At 40.9% G+C, this 22641-nt stretch overlaps 1 protein-coding gene across 1 annotated transcript; it reads right to left on the minus strand.

Annotated features, from left to right (window-relative positions):
• Positions 1-19633: 19633 nt before the first annotated feature.
• Positions 19634-22240, minus strand: LOC308392582 (uncharacterized protein). The gene is made up of 2 exons (XM_080875661.1): positions 19929-22240; positions 19634-19721 (listed from the first exon to the last, which is right to left on the minus strand). Exon 1 carries the CDS (start codon positions 21929-21931, stop codon positions 20501-20503), a length of 1431 nt encoding a protein of 476 aa, XP_080731787.1. The 5' UTR covers positions 21932-22240; the 3' UTR covers positions 19634-19721; positions 19929-20500.
• Positions 22241-22641: the final 401 nt, after the last annotated feature.

Genomic DNA, 22641 nt, shown 5'->3' on the forward strand with positions numbered 1-22641 from the left:
ATTCTGTAGAATACTCCTGTATTCCACTTTTACTTGTTCCCATGTTCTTGTGGGTCCTGTTGTGGCTCTAATGTGAAAGGGGATATAATATAACATATTATAATATAATATAATGCCATATGATATTGGACAATATAGTGTCATATGATAGATCTACCCTACCGCCTACTGGTGTTGGCCAGAGGGGCCGATGGCGCGATATGGCAGCCTGGCTACAACCGTAGCTGCCTCCACCAGTGTGTGAATGTGGGAGTGAATGAATAGTGGTATCGTACAGCGCTTTGGGTGCCTTGGAAAGCGCTATATAAACCCAATCCATTATTATTATTATTATTATTAAATTACCTACGAGTTTGATTTGTCAGCAACTTTCTGCCAGCCCCTCTCTCCTTGCTTTTGCAGCCTTTGCAGTGTTCTCTTGCGTTTTCATTAAACTCTGAAACTCCTGAAATCCCTCACTCAAGAGTTCTTGCTCTGCTGCCGAAAAATACCGAGCCGAGCGCGCTCCTTCGACATTTTCGCCGACCAATCAGCGGGTTGCCGATCAATGTTTCTACTATCGATGCGTAGCCCCTTTTACGACACCCAGTGATGTCACATTACTGCGTCCAGCTGTACTAATCGTCAACAGCAGGTGTGTTCGGGGAACCGGATTAGCGAGCTCACGGTTAGCGCGATGGTTTGGTCTTGGATGTGTCATTTGATCTTGGATGTAGTAAGCGACGTACGAAGAACAGGCCCCTGGACTCAACAACTACAACTGTACTGACACTCTAACACAACCTGGAAGCTGGAAACCTTCACCTTAAAAGTAAAAGTCATGTTTTAAAGTGCAACCAACATGTTTCAAATGTGCAAATCCCAGTGACTACCAGTGACCAAAGCAATCACGGAGAGGTTTGCTGTGCAGCACCCTGTTTGTGACCTACTTTACAGAGACTGCCAGCAACCTACAGCAACCACTTGGCAACCAGTTGGGAAATATACATTTTTCCTTAGCAGCTGAATGTTGCCAGAGGGTCACTAACTGGTTCACAGACTAGTGTGGCTGGAATCTTACATACAGTCAATGGTTTGGGCTCATTATTTCGCTGCACATTGAATTTTGGACCAATCAGATGCTGCCACCTTGGAACTCTGCAACAGGAAGAATCTAAACTGGAATTACAACCCCCTCCGCTACTATTCCAGGAGCAAACTCAGCAGGACTTGAAGCCTAAAACTTTTCCCCTGCTCACTCCTGAACCTGTGCTCACAGATCCGTCAGTCCTGGCTGGACACCACACTGTGTTCTGCTGTAGCAGATGAATGGTGTTAAAGTTTATTTATCAGCTCCACAAACAGAAGCCCGTGTGTGTGTGTGTGTGTGTGTGTGTCTGACTTTGTGTCTGTCAGCGTCACTCTGACGCACAGCAGGGTGGGGACCATGTGACATCACTCCTGTGGGGTTAAAGGGCGTCGCTATGACAAAACAGTAACCATAACGACGTGCTCTCACCTCCTGTTTGTGTGTGTGTGTGTGTGTGTGTGTATGCGTGTGTGTGTGGTTCGGTTTAACACAGCAGAGGTGTGTTTTCAGCTTGAGTCACGTCTGACAGTTTAATTCCTGCCTGATGTCATGAGAGAGTTTGTAACGTCTGACTTTTGCACTCAAATATTCACCGCTTCAGTGCCCGTCACTCAGCGCTTTCCTTTTTTAATACACCCACATTACAGCTGTATTCACACATTCTACACCTGAAAAAATTTACACTTTAATCTTAAATATTTTCTGTTCTACAATTTCTTAAATCATGTTCTAACAGTAAAAAGTTTCAATGCTGAAAACATGATTAAATATTTTGTTAAGTGAAGTCAAGCTGTAGAATCAATGAATACTTGAAGAAGATTTCGTCAAGTGTAATAGCCCAACATGGGATATTCATTGCAAACCAAATTCAGATGTAAATGCTGTATTGTGAGGTTTACATTAAAACATTAAAATATAATTCTAGAATTAGCCTAGAAACATTTAATTCAGACAACAAATAAAAGTTACTGCTGCAGGATCCGCTTTCTAGTTTCCGAATTTTCACTTGAACCTTTTTAATGTAAAGTCCCTAAAGCCTAACAGGACTTGATTCGTAAACCAGGGGTGATTCTAAGTTCATACTTTTAGGAAGGCTCCGCTCCCAATCATAATGGCATGCATACAGTGGCTTGTAATTAATATTAATGCAATATGCTGTTTGCAAATGTCATCAACCCTTTTCACATTTGCAAACCTCAGTTCAGTTGGATAAACACAACTGGATGATCTAATCTAGTGTCTCAGAATAATTCCGAGCAAAAATAATCAGAGATTTCAGTAATATACACATGTTTTAGGGCGGAGCCTTTAGTTATCAAACCCGAGGCAAAGTCTCAGTCGTTAAAGATGTTAAAAAAAAACATTTGTGGCAAAGCAGATGTGAAATATGCCCAACATTTTTTCACACTCATAATCAAATAGAAGCAGTCCACCCAATCACTCAGCACTTAAAGCAACATTATCAATACAGACACCGGAAAATCAGCCACTCCAAAGACCTGTACATGAAGCAAACTGCTAATAGAGTTGTTTTATATTAAGGTTTCTTAATTCATACAAACCCTCCCTGTATTCTGCAGACTGCGCACAGAGCATTATGTACCGCAGAACAGATTTGTAGTTCGTCACATCGATGGTAGTGGCAGCCATCCTGGTCAGCCATGTTTCGAGGGAATCTTGTAAAATGATATTGTTCATGGAAATATGCTCTGTTTACGATGTTCACTGGCGTTTTTAAAGTGTGGTGCAGGGAAAAACGCAAACCCTCCATGAAATACATGAAAAACTACTGTTTGAATAGTTTAGAAAATATTTTAACCATTTAAAACAATAAAGCATATCAGAAGGTTAAAATTAGCTAATAATCTCTAGTAATTTAATTCCCATTAGACAATGTTTTTTACACTATTTAGAAAACAAATAAAGATAAGCAGACACTTTAATTATCAGAACAGTTTGAACTTTTCTGTATTTCAGTTCAAGTTAAATCTGCATCACTGATGTGGTGTTAAATTACCTCTTTTATTTTCTTTCTGCCACAGAAACAAAAGTCTGAAGCAGCAACGCCTCTGTGTGAGAGACTGTAACATGATGCCGATAACACTGGACATAAATCCTGTTTTCTTTCTATCCTGTACTGTCATCAATAGACAAGTCAGGAAAATATAACACTTGACAATACCAGAAAGTAATACTAAAATACACTATCATTACTACCATTAATATAGTAGTAATAGTATTTTTAGGAGTGCTCTGATGAAATTTGGGGTACTCTAAACTCGCCTATGTCATGCATGAAACTGACTCTGTAAGTGCTTAATTTAAAGAATGAAAGCATGCTGTAGTTTAAATGAATTTGTGTTCTCAAAATTTCTTCATTTCTGCTCTAAATGGCCAAATTAATTGTTTCCAAATGCTCAATTTGTCTTCAAGAGCAAACGTCATAGAGTAATATTAAACAGAGTCAGAGGGAGGGTTAGTTTCTGTTTTCAGAGCCAGTATCAGTGGTATCAGCTGTAATGCAGACGGACGAGACTGATATTATTAAAATTGACTGAAGGTTCTGCAACTCCATTCTGGACTGTTTAATTCCTCTTTAACCCCCCGATCATAGGTCTCCCCGTCCTGGTGCTGGAGGACAGCACAGTTTCAAGTAATGAGGTCAGTGCATGAACAGACCATCTGTGAGCTAAAAGCTCTAAACGGTCAGTTTATCGCAGTTTTTTCCCCACTCTTGGCTCTGTATGATGTCATAAAGAGAGGATGCCCCTAAAATGGTAATCTCAGAAGCCCCACCCACTTCTGTTTAAAAGAGGCAGCCAGTTAGAAGAAAACTGGGGGAGGAGCTTGACCACTTTGTTTCAGGATGAACTGTGTTGTTGCATTAAGAAGGATTATTTTGAACTGTAAATCAGACAAAGCCACTCTCATGAATTTCAAAACTAAAATGATGGAGACTTAAACACAACCACAAGCTCTGCAAATGACAACATGAAAAAAAGAAGGACTTTTATTTGTTTTTGTTGTCATTTTCTTTTATACTGAATGAATAATACAACAAACAGATGACACATGGACCAAAATTACATAGTTGTCATGTTTGGTCGTGTGTTATTGTGGCAGAAGATCCCGATCACGCTGAGAGGAGAACAGGAATCTGACTCGGCCTGCAGTTTGCCTGTGTGTGAAGCATGGATGTAAATCCATGTGGATACAAATAATGACTCATTAATGTGTCACACTAAGCCTCGTTAATGGTGATCTGAAGGTTCGGAAAAATCAAACCCCACACACACACACACACACACACACACACACACACACACACACACACACACACACACACACACACACACACACACACACACCAGTCATTTGTTTGGGATTTGTCAGCTTTAATTCGGGAACATTAATCTGAACATATTAAGGCTGCATGAAGCGAGGTGCAGCTTTCTAATCTCCACCTGCAGAGTGCTGTCAGAACAGTAAACAGTTCAGCCACAGCTCCTCGAACGCCGGCTGCACAACAGTCGAAGAAAAGCTGAAGCAGCCGAGTGAGTGAAGAAGAAAACTTCCCTCGTGCTGGTTTTCGTGCAGACCAGACGACTGCAATATGATGTTTTGTCCATTAAAATAATCATATAGCAGACACACACAGTGATATTTGAGAAGTGAAATGCAGTTTATTGGATTTACAGAAAGTGTGCAATAATTGTTTAAACAAAATCAGGCAGGTGCATAAATTTGGGCACTGTTGTCATTCTATTGATTTCAAAGCCTTTGAACTAATTATTGGACCTCAAATTGGCTTGATAAGCTCAGTGACCCCTGACCTACATACACAGGTGAATCCAATAATGAGAAAGAGTATTTAAGGGGGTCAGTTGTAAGTTTCCCTCATTTAATTTACTCTGAAGAGTAGCAACATGGGGGTCTCAAAACAACTCTCAAATGACCTGAAGACAAAGATTGTTCACCATCATGGTTTAGGGGAAGGATACAGAAAGCTGTCTCAGAGATTTAAGCTGTCTGTTTCCACAGTTAGGAACATGTTGAGAAAATGGAAGACCACAGGCTCAGTTAGGTTAAGGCTTGAAGTGGCTGACCAAGAAAAATCTCGGATAGACAGAAGCGACGAATGGTGAGAACAGTTAGAGTCAACCCACAGACCAGCACCAAAGACCTACAACATCATCTTGCAGCAGATGGAGTCGCTGTGCATCGTTCAACCATTCGGCGCACTTTACACAAGGAGATGCTGTATGTGAGAGTGATGGAGAGGAAGCCTTTTCTCCGCCCACAGCACAAACGGAGCCGCTTGAGGTTTGCTAAAGCACATTTGGACAAGCCAGCTTCAATCTGGAATAAGTTGCTGTGGTCTGATGAAACTAAAACTGAGCTATTTGGGCATAACAAAGGACATTATGCATGGAGGAAAAAGAGCACAGCATTCCAAGAAAAACACCTGCTACCTACAGTAAAATATGGTGGTGGTTCCATCATGCTGTGGGGCTGTGTGGCCAGTGCAGGGACTGGGAATCTTTTCAAAGTTGAGGGACACATAGTATCAGCAGATCTTGGAGAATCGGTGACAAAGCTGAAGCTGTGGCAGGGCTGGATCTTTCAACAAGACAATGACCCAAAACACTGTTCAAAATCCACTAAGGCATTCATGCAGAGGAACAAGTACAACGTTCTGGAATCTCAGTCTGCAGACCTGAGATTATTGAAAATCTGTGGTGTGAGTTAAAGAGAGCTGTCCATGCTCGGAAGCCATCAAACCTGAATGAACTAGAGATGTTTTGTAAAGAGGAATGGTCCAAAATACCTTCAACCACAATCCAGACTCTCATTGGAACCTACAGGAAGCGTTTAGAGGCTGTGATTTCTGCAAAAGGCGGATCTACTAAATATTGATTTCATTTCTTTTTTTGTGGTGCCCAAATTTATGCACCTGCCTGATTTTGTTTAAACAATTATTGCACACTTTCTGTAAATCCAATAAACTTCATTTCACTTCTCCAATATCACTGTGTGTGTGTTGTATGATGTATTTAACTGACTTTTTTTTTTATTGTAACAACCAACGATTTATACAGGAAAATAATGACTATTAACAAGGTTGCCCAAACTTTTGCATCCCACTGTATGATCTCTCTTCAGGTTTAGGAACACCTCAGCGTCATTCCAGAAGAGCTGCAGAGGAGTGGGTGAGTGATGAGAAGGTCTGTAAATCATGCTGAAACAACTTCAGTGACTGAGGCCATGAACAGAAACCGGCAGAAAGCTGTTTACCTGCTGCCATAGCTATCGCCATCTGGTGACCTTCTCATAGAATACAGGTTAAACCCCCACCCTATATTACTTTTTTTTTTTTTTAAATTTATTTTATTTTTTAATCTTCATCCATGATTTGTACTGTCTATGGAAAAGATTTCGAAATCCACAGGGGCAGGGCCTTGGACCTGCAGTATTTCTAATGGCCTGCAGTGGGCAATGCTTCAGGCTTTGCCCAATGCACTACTAGCTATCTTATTGGCCAGCACACTCAATAGTACAAAATTCAGTCTACTTAAAAAAAAAAAAAAAAGCAGAATTCCTGAAATTTTAAACTGGAAAAAATAACCCATATGGGTGTCCCTTGGTTTCTCAGACACATCCACTCCTGGTTTGTCATGTGTGATTTTTAAAATGGACAACATCCATCTCAAGGCTCCAAAGGCATTTCTTCAGTGGCTGTTCCCATCTTTTAAATAGTCTATAGTTAATGCTGAGTTTTGATCTCAGACCTGTTCAGAGGACATAAGTGAGCCAGTTGTTCATTTATTTACCCTGTTTCATGTGTCTGTGGTGAAGATGAGCTGCTGGCTGTTTTCAGGCTTTTTCTTTAAATATCATTTTCAACCTTGACTGACTTTAGACGGCTCAGTGGGCCAAACAGCTGTGTGATGACCTTTGATGTCCAGCCTTTAAACTCTTCTTAATATCGTGCTTAACATAAAAGCACTCAAAAATGCTGGTAACATGTAGAAAAGCACCAAATTTGGGCTTCAAGGGCCTGAAACTGAAAACTTTCTAAATATGAAGGTAAGATTTTGCATTGCATATAAAAATCAGCTGACTGTGAGAAGGTGGGATGAATTTTTTTTAAACTGTAAGTCTGAATGTAGGGTGACGCTGACTTCCAGTTTGAAGATCAACACGAGGCGTTATTATTTTTAGATGAGCTGCGACCATGACTGTGGATGAAATTACTTTATGGCTCTGTGAATGTGCATCGCCCCCCCACCACAGCCGCTCGCACAAAGAGTCAGCCCCGCACCACTGGCCTCATCCTGAACGTGGCTCTGATCAGATCTGATCAGTTTCCGCTCAGCTTGCTCTCCCACAGCGTGAACTAAAGAGGCAGCGGCAGCATAAATTTCCCTTGCCGTGTTTTTCTCTGTAATTTCATGCAGCAGAGCAGCTGCAGGCCCTTTCTCCCACAGCATCCGTCCCTGCCTCCCTCCGCCTGACCGACCAACCACGCCTCCAGTTGCAGCTGAGCAGGTTGCAAGATGAATGACGATGAAGAGGTGTCATTGCAAGATAAATTCTACCATGATGAGAGCGTACCAGAAAGAAAGTACTTCTTCTGAGTCTGAGTCCATAGAAATGAGGAGAAACTGAGTGAATCACTCCTGCAAAGAGGATTCAAAGGCAGCACTTACATGTTGGGTATTTTGGTCTAATCATTATTACTTTATCAGCAGGAAACATCCGATTTGATCATTTAGAAGACCAAAGTGATTAAGCCTGCACTCACTGAGGCTACTTTATTCTGAAAGTTAAACTACGCATGAAAATCAAACATCAGCATTTGGTGATTAAACAGAAAGCCAACATGAAACACCAAAACCTGCAGTTCCTCTAGTGCAGGGGTGTCAAAATCCAGGCCTCGAGGGCCAATGTCCTGCAGGTTTTAGATATCAGCACACCTGAATCAAATGATCAGTTCAATACCAGGCCTCTGGAGAACTTCAAGACATGTTGAGGAGGTCATTTAGCCATTTGAATCTGCTGTGTTGTATCAAGGGCACATCTAAAACCTTCAGTGCACTGGTCTTTGAGGCCTGGAGTTTCCCCACCACTGTTATAGACGCTCATATTAATTTTTACAGCAGAAATAAACATGTTTATAGTCTAATAGAAAAATTAGCTTCCCTCCATGACTGTGTAGTGGGTGAACTGTTTTGTGTATGACTCACCTGCCTGGTGAGCCAGTGTGTAGTAGCAGTAGCTGCTAGCTGTCTGCTAGGCTTCACCAATCACAGGACTGTGTTTGTGGTGCTGGAGTCTCTAAGAGCATTTCTAATGCGATCAACTGCAATCAATTGTACTGACAAACCATCCAAAAAGTCCGGGCTGCAGTTTTGATGAGTTAAATTTTAGGATTTTACGTATCTGTGGTTGTTACTGAACCCTGATCCGCTGCTATCTTCACCGTTACAGTCTGTCACAGTAGCTTTCCAACCAAGCTTAGAGGAGAACTGAGCACTCCACGCTCTCATCCAAATACATTCACTTCTGGCTTCATAAAAACCCTAAGGCACATGACCAAAAATTCGAAGTTGGGAATCAGTCTGTGATACTATCATGGCTACCTCCATCTTCTGTATACAGTATGTGGACAAAGTTCTTACACCTGCTGGAGCTCGATGCTGTGACAATCCCAGATTTCTGTGCTGACTTTTGAACTAATATAGTTTTTGTGCCATCAGAGAGCAACTACATGGCTCGGTCCTTGATGCTGTACACCTGTGATAATGGGATTGAAACCTAAATAGTGGAGATATCATCTGAATTTCAGGAGCGGGACCACTCCTCCTTCACACGCCCCCTCCGGCCTCAGGCTATAAAAGCCCCCCTTCTCCAATACCTGCTGTTCTCATCTTCACGCCCTACCCTGCCCCCCACCCTTTTCTTTCCTCTCTTCTCCTCTCCTCCTCTCCTCTCTTCCTTTCCTCCATTTATTTCTCATTAGTACATGGGGATCTGTCCGGCCCGAGAGCCGTCGCCAGTCCCCTTCAAGGCCTTCCCCAAACCGCAGCACTATTCACATTTCCTCATCCTTCATCGCCCTTCGTTACCAAGGATGTGGTCCCTGCTAGTGAATCTAAGATTAAAATGAATATTTTCCAAAAGAGAAAAAATGTAAATGCCAATTTTTTTGGCTCTTAAAAAATACACATAGTTAGACCTAATCCAGGTGTGGTTAACCTGTGGTCTCCAGCTGTTCTGTGTGGTTTTGACAGAATGTAGATAAATATCGTAACCAGGGTTATTTGCACAAACACAGGTTGGGCTCAGAGTGGATTATGCATGTTTCCTCCACGTCATGGCTGATCTTTTGTTATTAAAAATATCTGCATTTGGATTTAGCTCTATAATTTCATAAACACACAAAAACATGCTCTTATTTTAATGAAAATGCAAAGTTTAAAGCACTGATCATAAGTAACCCACAGCAGAGTAGTCACATGTGCTAAAAGGTTTATTATGCACATCTATCAGTAATGTTGTTCAGATTATTTAAATTTAATAGGCTGCTTTAACTCCATTAAAGGTCCTCCTGATAGCCTGCTGGCAGAGAGAGTACACCTGTAGGGACTGAAAAGGACTTTCACTGCAGCTGTTTCTCTGAGAGTGCACTGGCTCATGAATGAGTAGCACATTAATAGTTTTATTTTTTGAATGTGACCTCTTATGCTTGATTAAATGCAGAAATGTTCACTTGAGGAATAATGAAGCTTGTAGAAAGTGTGTGTAACCTCCCTCTGATCCTCCCTCGCCTTGTTTCCCCCTGGTAGGAGGCCCTGCGGTCCTTGCCCCATCCTCCTGGTTCCTAATACACCCCAGCCTGTGCAGGTCGCCTTTGGTGGTTCGCTGCCTTGCTCCGGGATGCTCCGGTTCAACTCCTGTTTCCTTCTCACAGGAGTCGCCAGCCGGTGCTTGGCTCGACTGCGGGGATTTATTTGGTGTCTGCAGATTGATCACACTGGTTTGTATTTAACCTACTTAGGCAGAGAGCGAGCGCGCTAAGCTGAGCCCCCTGCAGGATTTAACATTTCCAACTGTCAGGACGAATTAACCGGCACTAATACCGCTTTCATCCCTCGCTGGGTTCCTTCAGTGCAGTGACTCACGGCTCTGTAACGCCGAGCAGGAGGATGTTGGAGCGTTTCTGAGAGTGATTCTTTTAAACATCCATGTTGATTAGACTCTGATCTGCTCCTGGGGGTTTTGAGAAGAAAAAAAAAGTACGAGGGTTTGATTTGTAAAACAATTATTGAGTAAAAACTATTATTAGCTTGATCTTCGGTACTGAATGCATCCCTGGGTGGAAGCCTCCTGTTTTTAAATGTTCAAGAAGAGGTTTTATATTTTTGTGCATGTAAGATGAATTGCTATTGTGTACAGAACGCATTCGATTGAAGTTCTTCTTATGTATTGTAATTATTTGATCACAGCAGTGCCAAAGCTTTGAAGAAATTAAGTAAGTTTGTCCACTGACTTAACAACTGTTCAAAAAAAGCTTTTAGACTTTAGAACTTTCTGCCAAGCAAAGTATCACATTCAGATCTACAAGAAGACTGCCAAACTCATCCCACAGCAGGACAAAATGTGTGGAAACACACCTTTACATCGTAAACTATCACTCGGTTGAATTTTGTGTACATGGATCCTTGTCAGTATTCTTTTTTTAAAATAATTTCCTCATATTTTGATAATTTTTTCCTTGGAGGCTTGTCACTGCAGGAACACCACAAGAAAGGAGCTGTTCGGTTTAACTAGCTGATAAAGGTCGAAACAAACTGCTTTTTAGGTTACATGTGACCATGCTGTGGGAAGAAAAGGCATTTTAAATCAAATTTAAAAAGAGAAAGTCTTGGACTTCTTTGATAGTTTAGATTATTTGCACCTCTTCCAAAGAGAACTTCAGACAAGAAGAGTCTGAATCCAGGATGCACTTCATCTCAAAAACTGTACAACATGCTGGCTGCATGGCTTGCCAATCTTGAAATACCTCAGGGCAGTTGTCCGGGGTGTTCATTTGAAGCGTTAATAAAGTAACATTATTTAAAATGGACATAAAAACTTGCATTCATAGACTCCCTGATTACAAATGCATCTCTGCTGGTTTATGATCAACTTCTCCTTTATTTTTCTTTGGCTTTTAAACCAAGCTGAGTTCTGGGTTCTTTTTACTTACAGTCTTGTGGAAACTCATTGCTTCAATAGAAATTAAGAGAATAAGCATCAGTCAGGTGCTGATAATCAATTCAATTGATTAAATGATCGCCAGCAAGTGTGAGCACCTCTATTTAAAAGCAGTCACTCTGGGATTTTGCAGGTCTAGATATCTCAGCTGTCTGTCAACAGAAGGCCAAGGTAAAATCATCAGCAGACATCAGCAATGTTCTTAATGAAACAATAACTCTGGGAAGGTTTATAAAGGCCATCTCCAAATAATCTGAAGTCTACAGTTAGAAAGATTCACAAGTGAACAACATCAAAGAAAGCTGCCAATCTTGTCCCAGCAAATATGCCCCAAAATATGACTCAAACTCTACAGGCCTCAGTTAGTACGTTAAAAGGTGAAGTGCATGACAGTGCATGACACGTTTGTTTGGAAGGGTTTCCCGTAGAAAGAGCCGGCCAATATTCCTTCACAGTCATGTGAGAGACTGATGCAGTCATACAGGAAACTCTACAAACTGCTGAATGATGGGATGTACTCAGTTTTTTACAGACTCTATACAAACGTATTTTTGTAACTATTAATGATGATGCACGCAGAGGATATAAACTTTGTCCAGGACTACAAGCAGAGAGAAACTCCAACATAATGTTTGTTTTGATGCGTATAATCAGCTGGTCCACATGTTTGGAGGATAAATCATCCAGTTCTCAGTAATTGTGGCGAAAACTTGATTTTCCAGCCATCAGATTGGTGTGAAACGAAGGCTTGTTTTAATTTGAAAAGGCTTTATGATGTTAAATATTTATGAGGACAAATTTAAAAGGATTGAACACTGAGGATTTTAGTCTTTCTGCATCTTTAATCACATTTTGAATCTCACTCTTGTTCTTTGGGTTATTCTGGGTTGCTTTTCACATGTTTATTGTGCTCTGGAGGATTAAAGGTTAACTCGAGTCTCCCCCCACAGGCCAGAGACATGCAGCGGGGGAAAACTTGAAGATTAAAAAACAAAATTAAACATTAAAAGCGTGTTTAATTACAGCCCCCCCCCCCCCCACACACACACACACACACACATACACACCACCACCTTATTTTCCTCAAACTGTTTAAAATTTAAATAAGCCTCTCTCTCTGTTCCAAATCCAAGAAAGGGGGTAAAAAAAAGAAAAAACACCTCCATGAATTATAGATGAGCGTGAAGAGGATTAATTATAGCGCAGTAAAACCTGTAGCTAATGTGCCGCGTTCAGACCGACACTAATGCTAATGACAGAGACAAACCTCACATCTCCCACAGAGGGAAGAGGATCTGCTCGTGTTCCTCTGCAGTCAGTGCACTGACCTTCCCCTCATCCATCACCAAACGCACTATCAGCATTAGTCCACTTTATGTCCTCATATGGAGCGACCCTGAGCCCACAAAATGTCCTGTTAAATATGGCAAACAAAAGGGACGATTCTCATGCTTCAGCTTGAAACCCTTCATAGTATCTTGAGTGTCTTATGACTTGATATAAAAAGAACCCTGTTTATAGGTATCTACATTTAAAATGTCATGGAACAATAGAAAACTTATAGTAAAGGAATGAGGCTTAAAGAAAAAGTGCTTTAAAGTATTTTAAAGTGAACCTTTTCTTCATCTAACTCCTGTTCCAGTGGTGGATGTTCGTATTAGACATGTCCAAAGTTTTAAATAATGAGGTCAAAGTATGAGCAAGTAATCCCTGTGAGCCCAAAGCTCAGGCTTCAGGCAGTCTTTTCAATTCTTGGCTCTGTATGAGATCTCTCAAAGACAGAAGATATACATGACACGGTCATCTTAGGCACATAAGCCCCACCCACATTCTGGTCTTTTACTTTTGTTAAGGAAAGCAGCCAATCACAACAAAATAGCCTGAAAGGGGGAGGAGCTACAACTGTTTGTTTCAGGTTGAGAATGAACTGAGGGGTCACACCAAGGACCAGGATGAGAAAAAGAAGGATCATTTTGAGCTGGGAATCAAGTAGTAGTTCTTCAGAGCTGTAGCTCGTGTTTTAAAGAATGACCTGAAATAAATTAATAAATGATCATTTTTAAATAATTACAATTAATAAATTAATGTTGCATTATCATAGGATCTTTACTTTACAAGATAAAACGCCTTGAGGCAACTGTTGTTGCTCTTTTGCGCTATATAAATAAAACTGAACTGAATTGAAATTGAATACAATAATGAGGAAGTACCTGCAAACGAAAACAAAAATCAATGAGAAAAATAATAAAAAGACCAAAGTTTTGTTAAAGAAGACTTGAAACTAGTGACAGAGATCATAAACTCACCAGGGAATGTTTACTGATGTTAAAAATCATGAAGTCACATGATGTTTTTGCTGGCCATGTGAATACGTTTTAAGGCATTTTGACATTGGCATTGTTTTTTTTGTTTTATTTGTTTGTTTGTTTTGTTTAAAAAAAATTGGACAGGTTTGAGACCAAATAACTCTACGCTACACTGGTGAGGGGACAGTCCTCTTTCCACCATCCTACTTTAGTTTCCTCATTTCTTGCAGTGGACTGGTGCTGCTTATTCCCCACAGAAAAAGGGGAATAAGACAAGACTTCGGGCCATCTTTCTTCATCACAGTGACCTCCAACAAAACCCAAAATGTTCACACATAAACTCACAAATATATATATTTTAAATCAGAACTGATCTATCGGTGTGTTTCACAGCGCAGAACTAAGCGTGAGCGTGTGATTAGCCAGCAGCACACTGCCAGCCCACAAACAGCATCCATATGAATGTGTGTGTGTGTTTCTGTAGGCTTCGAGCAGTGTAGCCGCGAGGAAAAGGCAGCTGTCTAAATGCATCGACACACACTGCTGTGAAGAATACACACACACACACACACACACACACACACACACACACACACACACACACACACACACACACACGGCCACACACACACACAGAGCATATTAAATCTTCTTAGTGGTTTAATGAGGGTTAATGAACAGAATAGTTTTGACTGGTTCAGCTGCTTTTGCCATTTTCTCATCTGTTTCCATGGCTTCACTTTAGTTTTAGTTTTCATCTAAATCCAGTATCCATCCATCCATCCATCCATCCATCTATATGCCTGCAATTCTTCAAATATGCACTAGAAAAGTCCACACAAAAGTGATTAAACTCTCATATTATTGAGATTTCAGGTCAAAAGATGGTCAGTTAGCCAAAATGCTAACATTAAAACTAAATTAGGGTAAAAACTGTATTGGGTTATTTCAGGGAAATGTGTCTTCATTTGCATTGCATTGTCACACTGTGCCTAACTTTGGCCAAAACATTAATGTTGATTCCAAAACTAATTGGTTAATGTTCTGGTGACCGTGACATTATTTTGCAGTCTATTGTTGTAGTATGATCACGATCACTGATTTGGGATTTTGTTGTCGATGCTTTGTGATTTTTCTCTTAAATTTAAAACACTAATCTGGACAAGCCTGATTTTTATGTGCCCCTAATGGTCCCTTGTAGATTTGTGCTTACGCCTTGCTATTCTGCACGATCAGCCACCAATAAATTCCCCCCCAAGGAGCTGTTTCCTCATTTGCTTTGCTGCATTTTATCACTCTATTTGGCTCAGCTGCTAAAGAGCGATGTGACCATCTGAGAGTAAACTATATCGATCCACACCACACCCTCCCATTTTATGTTCCACTCTATATTCAGATTTTTTCCCTGTTTTTGCATCAACATGAACTGAAATAGCAGGTGAGCTTGGAGACGCCCACACACAGTCCATGCGGCCAAGACTGACTGCTTTGCACTTGTTGTTGTACTGCGAACAAAGGCCTCAGTATCCATGTTGTCCAGCAAGAAAGTGTCTCAGTTGAAGTGTTTCGGAAATAAATATATAAGGAAAAAAAAGCTTCTTCATATTTAAGAGTTAAAATCCTTTGAAAAATAAAATATCAAATGTAAATGTAATATTGTGCTTTCAGCAGTTTTACTCAAAAGATTCAGAACAGGTAGGAACAAGATATTAAAACTACTGCTCTACATTTTTACTCAAGCTCGCAGAAAGATTTCCTGTCTGTTGAGTTAATCACACCAGCTCAGGACTGCAGGTGAGTCCACTTTAGGTCGCGGTTTTAAATGAGAAGTCAGTTTGTGTCTCATTAATATTTTCAGAGCACCCTCAGGGGCTCTTTCTCCAATGTGGACGCCTGGCTTTTCTGAAGCAGACTGTCTGATGTGGGCTGGAGCCTGGAGGCCAGAGCTAAAACGAGATCAGACCTCAGCATGGTTTAATCCGGACTGACGTTCCAGCAGCCGAATCGGCTGCTCGGAACTGAGAAATTAGCTGCTGTTGTTATTTAGAGAGTAAAATAGATGGAGCGCCTGCAGCAGGATGGAGTGATGGCGAGGAGGAGGAAGAGCAGTCTCTGGTGACCTTCTGACCTGGTGTCTCAGTATGAGGCCGGGACACTCCAAGTCAGATGTTCTTCTTCAGTGGAAGAAATGCTCTCAACATGAATGAACCATGATGCAAATTTAAAAAAATATACCTTCCTTTGTGTATTGATTTGTACATGAAGGATGAAAGTTTCCATGAATAGCACTAGGCTTATACTTCCTGCTAAGTGCCATAGTGCCATTTATCTGCTTCCAGGCTCAACCATGTGCTATGCTAGCCATCGATTTACTTAAAAATAGAGGCTATTAATCATTAAACAATCGTATCCCAACTCAACTCAGACTCAACTCCACATAGAGATAAAAGCGGTCACTAATTTGGTTTCATGTAGAATTTTAATACCAATAACCAAGATTAGTCTGCTAGTGAAAGGAAAGTAAGCTAAGATTAGTCAGAAGAAAGTCAGTTTTATCTAAGTGAATAACATTTAATTCACAGAAGGTTTTGAGATCAAATCAGTTTGAGCTTTCTTTTTCTCTGGCCAACCTTAGCTTAAATTAGCATGCCTGTTGACTCACCGTGAAAAATCACATCATGAGTATTTGAGGTTGGCTAGCTTATCCAAACTCCTGGGGATGATTTGGTAAATTAGCCAACCATTTTCAAATAAATTTATCCGCTGTCTTAACAAACTGTCAGTCACTATATGACTACATATGTAGATTTTTAGATATTTATGTGTTTGTGAAAAAATTACTTTTCTGTAAGTATTTGCAACATCTCAGCACCACTAACAGCTGTAGGGAATCCACTGTTTCGACTCTGGGTTGCTCACGGGGATCATCTGATTGTTGGGATCTTGTCTCCGTTACTGTAGGGTCTTTACCTTAAAAAATAGAGCAGCTTGATGTGACTGTTGTCGTGATTTTGTGCTATGTAAACAGTGTTGCGGAGTAACAGAATACATGTACTGTCGTTACGTATTTAAAATACAAAATATGAGTAACTGTATTCTATTACATTACCATTTAAAAAGGTAGTATTCAGAATACAGTTACTTTGTTGAAATAAATGGATTACACGTTTTCCTGTTTCATATGTTAGGCTATGCCCTCTCTATTTTTAGCTTCCATGCTGGTGGAAACCAAAACAAAACACGCATTAAGAGGCTCTAATGCCTGTGTCTCCACTTCGCCCGCATAATGACGTGAAGAATTTTTTTTTTTTTAATTATTCACAAAATTTATTTAATATGAAGGCAGAGAGTTTCAGGCATAGCCCTAAAGAATGTAGCCCCATGGGCAGTGTAGTCCGTGCTGCAAGGAGAATGGACTGCCATACCCGTTATGTGTCTTTGAACGCGAGAAGGGAGAAAAAGGGGAGTGGAAAAGTACGAGCTGTCATCGAGCAGAAACGGGAGCTGGAAGCATGTAAATATAATAATAACCACTGCAGCCAAAAAGAGTGCCTGACGAGCCCAGCTGTAAGTAAGCTATTAAGACTCGACTGTACACCGTGTTCATGTTTTCCTCCGAAACAATAAGTTCAGTTGGAGCAGTCTTTCAACGCCTCACTCTGTCTCAAACTTGACCCAGACAACAAAATAAAGCTAGTTTTCGGCTACGAGTATGGGCTCAAAATGTGGTCATAAATATTTTGTACTTGTAAATCATGATTTGTATGTGTAAAAAGAATTTGTGTGTGCGTAAAAAAGATTTGTATGTGTAAAAAGAATTTGTGTGTGAGTAAAAAAGATTTGTGTGTGGACTTAGCCAAAAAAAACCCTGCAAGTTACAAGGATGAATTTTGACCCTATTTTTCTTCCTTTCATCTGATTGGTCAATATCATGTCAATCACAAATGTAACAATCCAATCAGAGAACAGATGGGTTTGGCTGTCGGAGGGGTGCTTTACGGAGCATCAGGTCTTTGAAGGGAATAAATGCCCTTTTACATGCCAACCCAGCGTTTTCCTTCATCACCACGAAGGAAAACAGTCTGTGGTCGTCAGAGTTTGGTGATTTTTGTGTCACAGGTCTACGTGTTTAATACAGGGACTTCCACAGCCTTTTCAACAGCGCTGTGGACCGCGGGGTGGGGGCGGGCAGTGTTTTGGAAATGACAGTCTTCATTACAAAGCTTTCTTCGTTATGAATTAGCATACATGTTTTTATTGAACATTTGAAGAACTAGCAAAAAAAACAGAAACTCTTGTAAAGGACATAAAGTCAGAGATAAAAACAACAAGGAGCAGGTGCATCTAGTACAGGTAGAGCTGCTGCAAAAACCCACAGAGCCCAGCAGCCAGCACAACAAATTCTGGATCCTTTGCTTTTAGTTAGCATTAGCAGCACGTCCTGCAACCGATGTGAAAGGACTTTTATGCTGCGCACTGTGACTCACAGCAATGGTCCCGGGTCAGCCCTGAATGAGTTAAAGTTTAACACATTCAGGGCTGACCCGGGTTAGTTTAACACAGTTAAACTAATCCTAAAGTAATAATGGTAAAGTAATAATGGTATTTCTAACCACTGATATACCACAACTTTATCCTTTCAACAGCTGCTGAAAGTTAGGGGACCTAGCTGCTATCGGATATTTATATAGCGATCCTCCAGCTTCAAATTGTATTACCCTTCAAGGACCTGCAGTTCAAAAAAGCGCCCCTCCGACAGCCAAACCCATCTGTTCTCTGATTGGATTGTTACATTTGTGATTGACATGACATTGGCCAATCGGATGAAAGGAAGAAAAATAGGGTCAAAATTCGTACTTGTAACTTGCAGGGGTTTTTTTTTGCCTTTTTACACATACAAATCTTTTTTACACATACAAATCTTTTTTACACACACACAAATCTTTTTTACACACACAAATTCTTTTTACACATACAAAACTGATTTACAAGTACAAAATATTTAAGACCACATTTTGAGCCCATATACGAGCCCGACACGGAACCCGGCGTATTAGCCAGAGGTTTCTTTACTATGGTTTCAGAGCCGCGGAATAGTTTTCTATACGAGATCGCTGCAAAAAGTGCAGCCTTACCCTAATGTCAACCTACTTTTACTCATTTTATATTAAGAATTAAAATCTAGTTGGTATTGGTATGGCGAGTAACCTTCTGCAATAGTAATAAATCACATTCATGTAGTTGTAAAAAGCATGATAATATATTAAGTAATCCAAAGTATTCAGAATACGTTGCTCTCATTGAGTAACGTATCGGAATACGTTACAAAATACATTTTGGGGCATGTATTCTGTAATCTGTAGTGGAATACATTTTAAAAGTAACCTTCCAACACTGTATATAAATTAATTTTGTTGAATGGACTTCAAGCATGATGTGCTCAGTAGCTGATAATTTTTGAAGGAGTTGCCTGATACACATACATAAGCTTTGATGTTGATTTAACTGCACTCCTAACTATACAAATACATTACTGTGATCTAGTTATCTTTACTTGTGAACTTGTGCTAGAAATCACTAGCAGTCATGTTAATTACAAGGAGCAGAAGAGGAACTCGAGTGATATACAGAGCTGCTTAAGGCCACAGATTCAGAGCTATTAGTACCTCAGGGTTGATGAAGGGTCCATAAAACACTGGAGTTTAAGATAGGACTCTTTCAACTCCCAGTCAAATCCATGATTATTATTGTAACCACGTTGTTTGTATGCTTGAACTTAACAACAGTTTGAGGTTTCAAGATCTAATACTGCTTTTTTTTTTTTTTTTAATAAATCAGAGAGCAGGTTTATGTCCAGAGCTCTGGCTGGTGCATAGCAGGTAGAATCTTTGAAGTTAGAGAAGAACTTTCGAAAATGAATCTTTGTACTTTCAGATAGCTTAACACTGTTATTACAATTACTAATCAAAAAACACATGTTGTAGCAGCCCTTGGCATCAAGAACGACAGAAGAGTCTCTAACGGGTGCAGCCATTTATTTCCTCACCACACACGGCTCATTCTCTGGACGTTGAGCACCGTGAAAACTATAAAATAAGAAAAAATTGATACCCGTACAGTACCCTTTGAACTATAACAATGAGCTTAAGTTAATTCAGGCAAGTTCAAACAAGTAATTCTGAGATATACAGTCACAGATTAAATAAAACAAAAGGGGTTACTTCAAACAGCATCAAGGGATTACACAGTTCAGTTAAATAAAATATAACAACAGATCATCTCTCATCACATACCTCAGTCCGCTTGCCAAGGGTGCAAAACTCCGGTAAACACTTAAACACTTCGGCCCGTTTCTCATGGGGTGCTGCTAGCTTGCATGACACACATGTCTAGCTAAAAAATAGCACATGGATGTAAGTAACGTAAATAAAGAATAAAAGGGTTTTCAGATAGCTCACAATACAAACGCAGCAACATACCTTACATTAGAAACACACTTATCATACTTATCAAAGTATTATCGTAACTTACATGGACTTTGTACAACTTATTCCTGCCACGACAGACTGCTCTATACGCGTTACGGGGCATGCCTCTGATCACATCTGTCCTTAGTGCGACTGCGCATACAGTTCCGACAACCCCCGCAAGGATGACTTATGGTACAGATCAGCGGTTCATTACACTCCCACCAATCATGCTATGATTTACAAACTAGCTAATCATACATGATTTGAACAACAACAAAATGAGACCACTTCAACCAATATACAGGTGTACAAACATCATAGAGCAGGTGCCACCTGGACTGTTACATTGTTTATGTCAGTATGTCAGTTCCTCTCAGATAATAACATGGTTGTTATTATTCTCTTTCAACAAGAACCACCAGTTTTTGAATAGGCCGCTCGATGATGGGGGGCTTGAAAGCACGGTCCTGTTTCTTGGTCTGACTTTGGACTCCTACTTGAACTTTGACCCGACGGACTAAACCATCATCGCCTTCGATAGTTTCAACGATACGCCCCAGTTGCCACTGACACCTTGGTAACATATCTTCCTTGATGATAACAATGTCATTCACTTTTAGATTACGGCGGGTTTTGTGCCACTTCTGTCTTGTGGAGACATTCATGAGGTATTCTCTTTTCCACCTACCCCAGAACTGCTCAGTTAAGTATTGTACTCTACGCCACCTCTTCGCTGCATACAAGTCTTCTCTCACAAATTTCCCAGGTGGTGGTAGAGCAACTTTGGACTTCATCAGTATAAGATGGTTCGGAGTAAGAGGTTCAGGTGCCTTTGGGTCACAGATACTGCCCACAGTCAAGGGGCGGCTATTTACAATAGCCATGGCCTCATAAAACAAAGTTCTAAGAGAGGCATCGTCTAGTCTTCCTGCACACTGAGCAGTAGTGGCATTTAGCACATTACGAATGGTCCTAATTTGGCGTTCCCAGATGCCACCAGCATGACTTGCAGAAGGAGCATTGAAAACAAACTCACACTGTTTGTCTGCCAGGAAAGCCTCCAGTGCCTGCATGTCACATTGTTTGAGAGCCTCTCTGAACTCATTTCTGGCTCCTACAAAGTTTGTGCCTTGGTCACAGCGGAGTTGGCAAACAGCTCCTCTGAGGCTGATGAAGCATCTAAGGGCATTGATGAATGCATCTGTTGATAGGTCTTCTAGCATCTCGATATGAACAGCACGTGAAGACAGGCATGTAAAGATAAGCCCATACCTTTTGTACTCCTTACGGCCCCGCTTGATGGAAAATGGACCAAAGCAATCCATACCAGAGTACGAGAAAGGAGCGGAGGCTTCAGTCCTTTCTTTCGGGAGCTCTGCCATGCGTTGCTCCTCGGTGGGGCGCCGAAGTTTTCGACATTGCACACATTTATGTATTAACTTGGCAACTGCTTTGCTTCCCCCAAGCACCCAAAACCCATTTGCTCTGAGTTCTGCTAGGGTTTGACTGCGACCCTGATGACAGATGGTGGCATGGTAATGAGACAGTATTAGTCTTGTAATGTGACTTTCCTTTGGAAGGATAACCGGGTGTTTTAGTTCTCGACTGAGCGTTGCCTTTGTCAGTCTTCCACCTACACGAAGAAGTCCTTCATCTAAGATGGGATCAAGACAACTTAGGGGGCTAGAGCATGGAAGAGAGTTGCCCTTCTGAAGTGTCTTTATGTCTTGCAAAAAGGCTTGTCGCTGAACCAGACTGATTACTAGTTCACAAGCTTTTCTCCTTTCCTCTACCGTCACAATGCTACTGACACGATCTGACTTCATGCCTAGTCTCTTAATTCTTGCAACTACTCTGATGAGCGTTGTCCAGCTGGAAAAGCGGCTTAGACGGTTCAGAATGTCATTTTGCTCATTGGCATGGGTGGCAAAGGTTTTCACCGATTTAACTTCAGGGTCACAGACTAGCAAATCTGGTGAAAAATGTAGTGTTGGGTGTATCTCAGGTTTCCATAGAAATTTAGGACCCGATAACCAGTTCGTTGACAGAATGTCCCCTGCACATAGACCTCTCGAAGCGTGGTCAGCTGGGTTTTCTGCCGTATCCACATAGTGCCACTGAGCAGGGTTTGTGGTTTCTCGGATTAGCTGAACATGATTTGCGACAAACACATGGAATCGCCGTGCCTCATTGCTGATGTAGGCCAATACAACTTGGGAATCAGTCCAAAAGAATTCCTCGTCAATCTGCATGCCGAGCTCTGTTTTTAACATGACGCTTAGCCTTGCGGAGATTACTGCAGCCGAAAGCTCCAGCCTTGGGATGCTCATGAGCTTTGTTGGTGCGACTCTTGCTTTGGCTAACACAAGGCTACAGTGTACTTCATCCTTTCCATTCTTGTATCTGAGGTAGGAACATGCACCATAACCTATGTTACTGGCATCTGAAAAGTGATGCAGTTCCACCCTCACTATGTTGCCAAAGTCTGGAGGATGGTAGCATCTGGGTATCGCTATTTCCTTTAGCCTGTGTAGAT

This window comes from Rhamphochromis sp. 'chilingali', assembly GCF_963969265.1.
Source record: "Rhamphochromis sp. 'chilingali' genome assembly, chromosome: 2".
NCBI classification, from domain to species: domain Eukaryota; kingdom Metazoa; phylum Chordata; class Actinopteri; order Cichliformes; family Cichlidae; genus Rhamphochromis; species Rhamphochromis sp. 'chilingali'.

Bases quoted from the DNA above. Each gene is read 5' to 3' on its own strand.
- LOC308392582 (XM_080875661.1), bottom strand. From the start codon at position 21,931: ATGAAGTCAGATCGTGTCAGTAGCATTGTGACGGTAGAGGAAAGGAGA.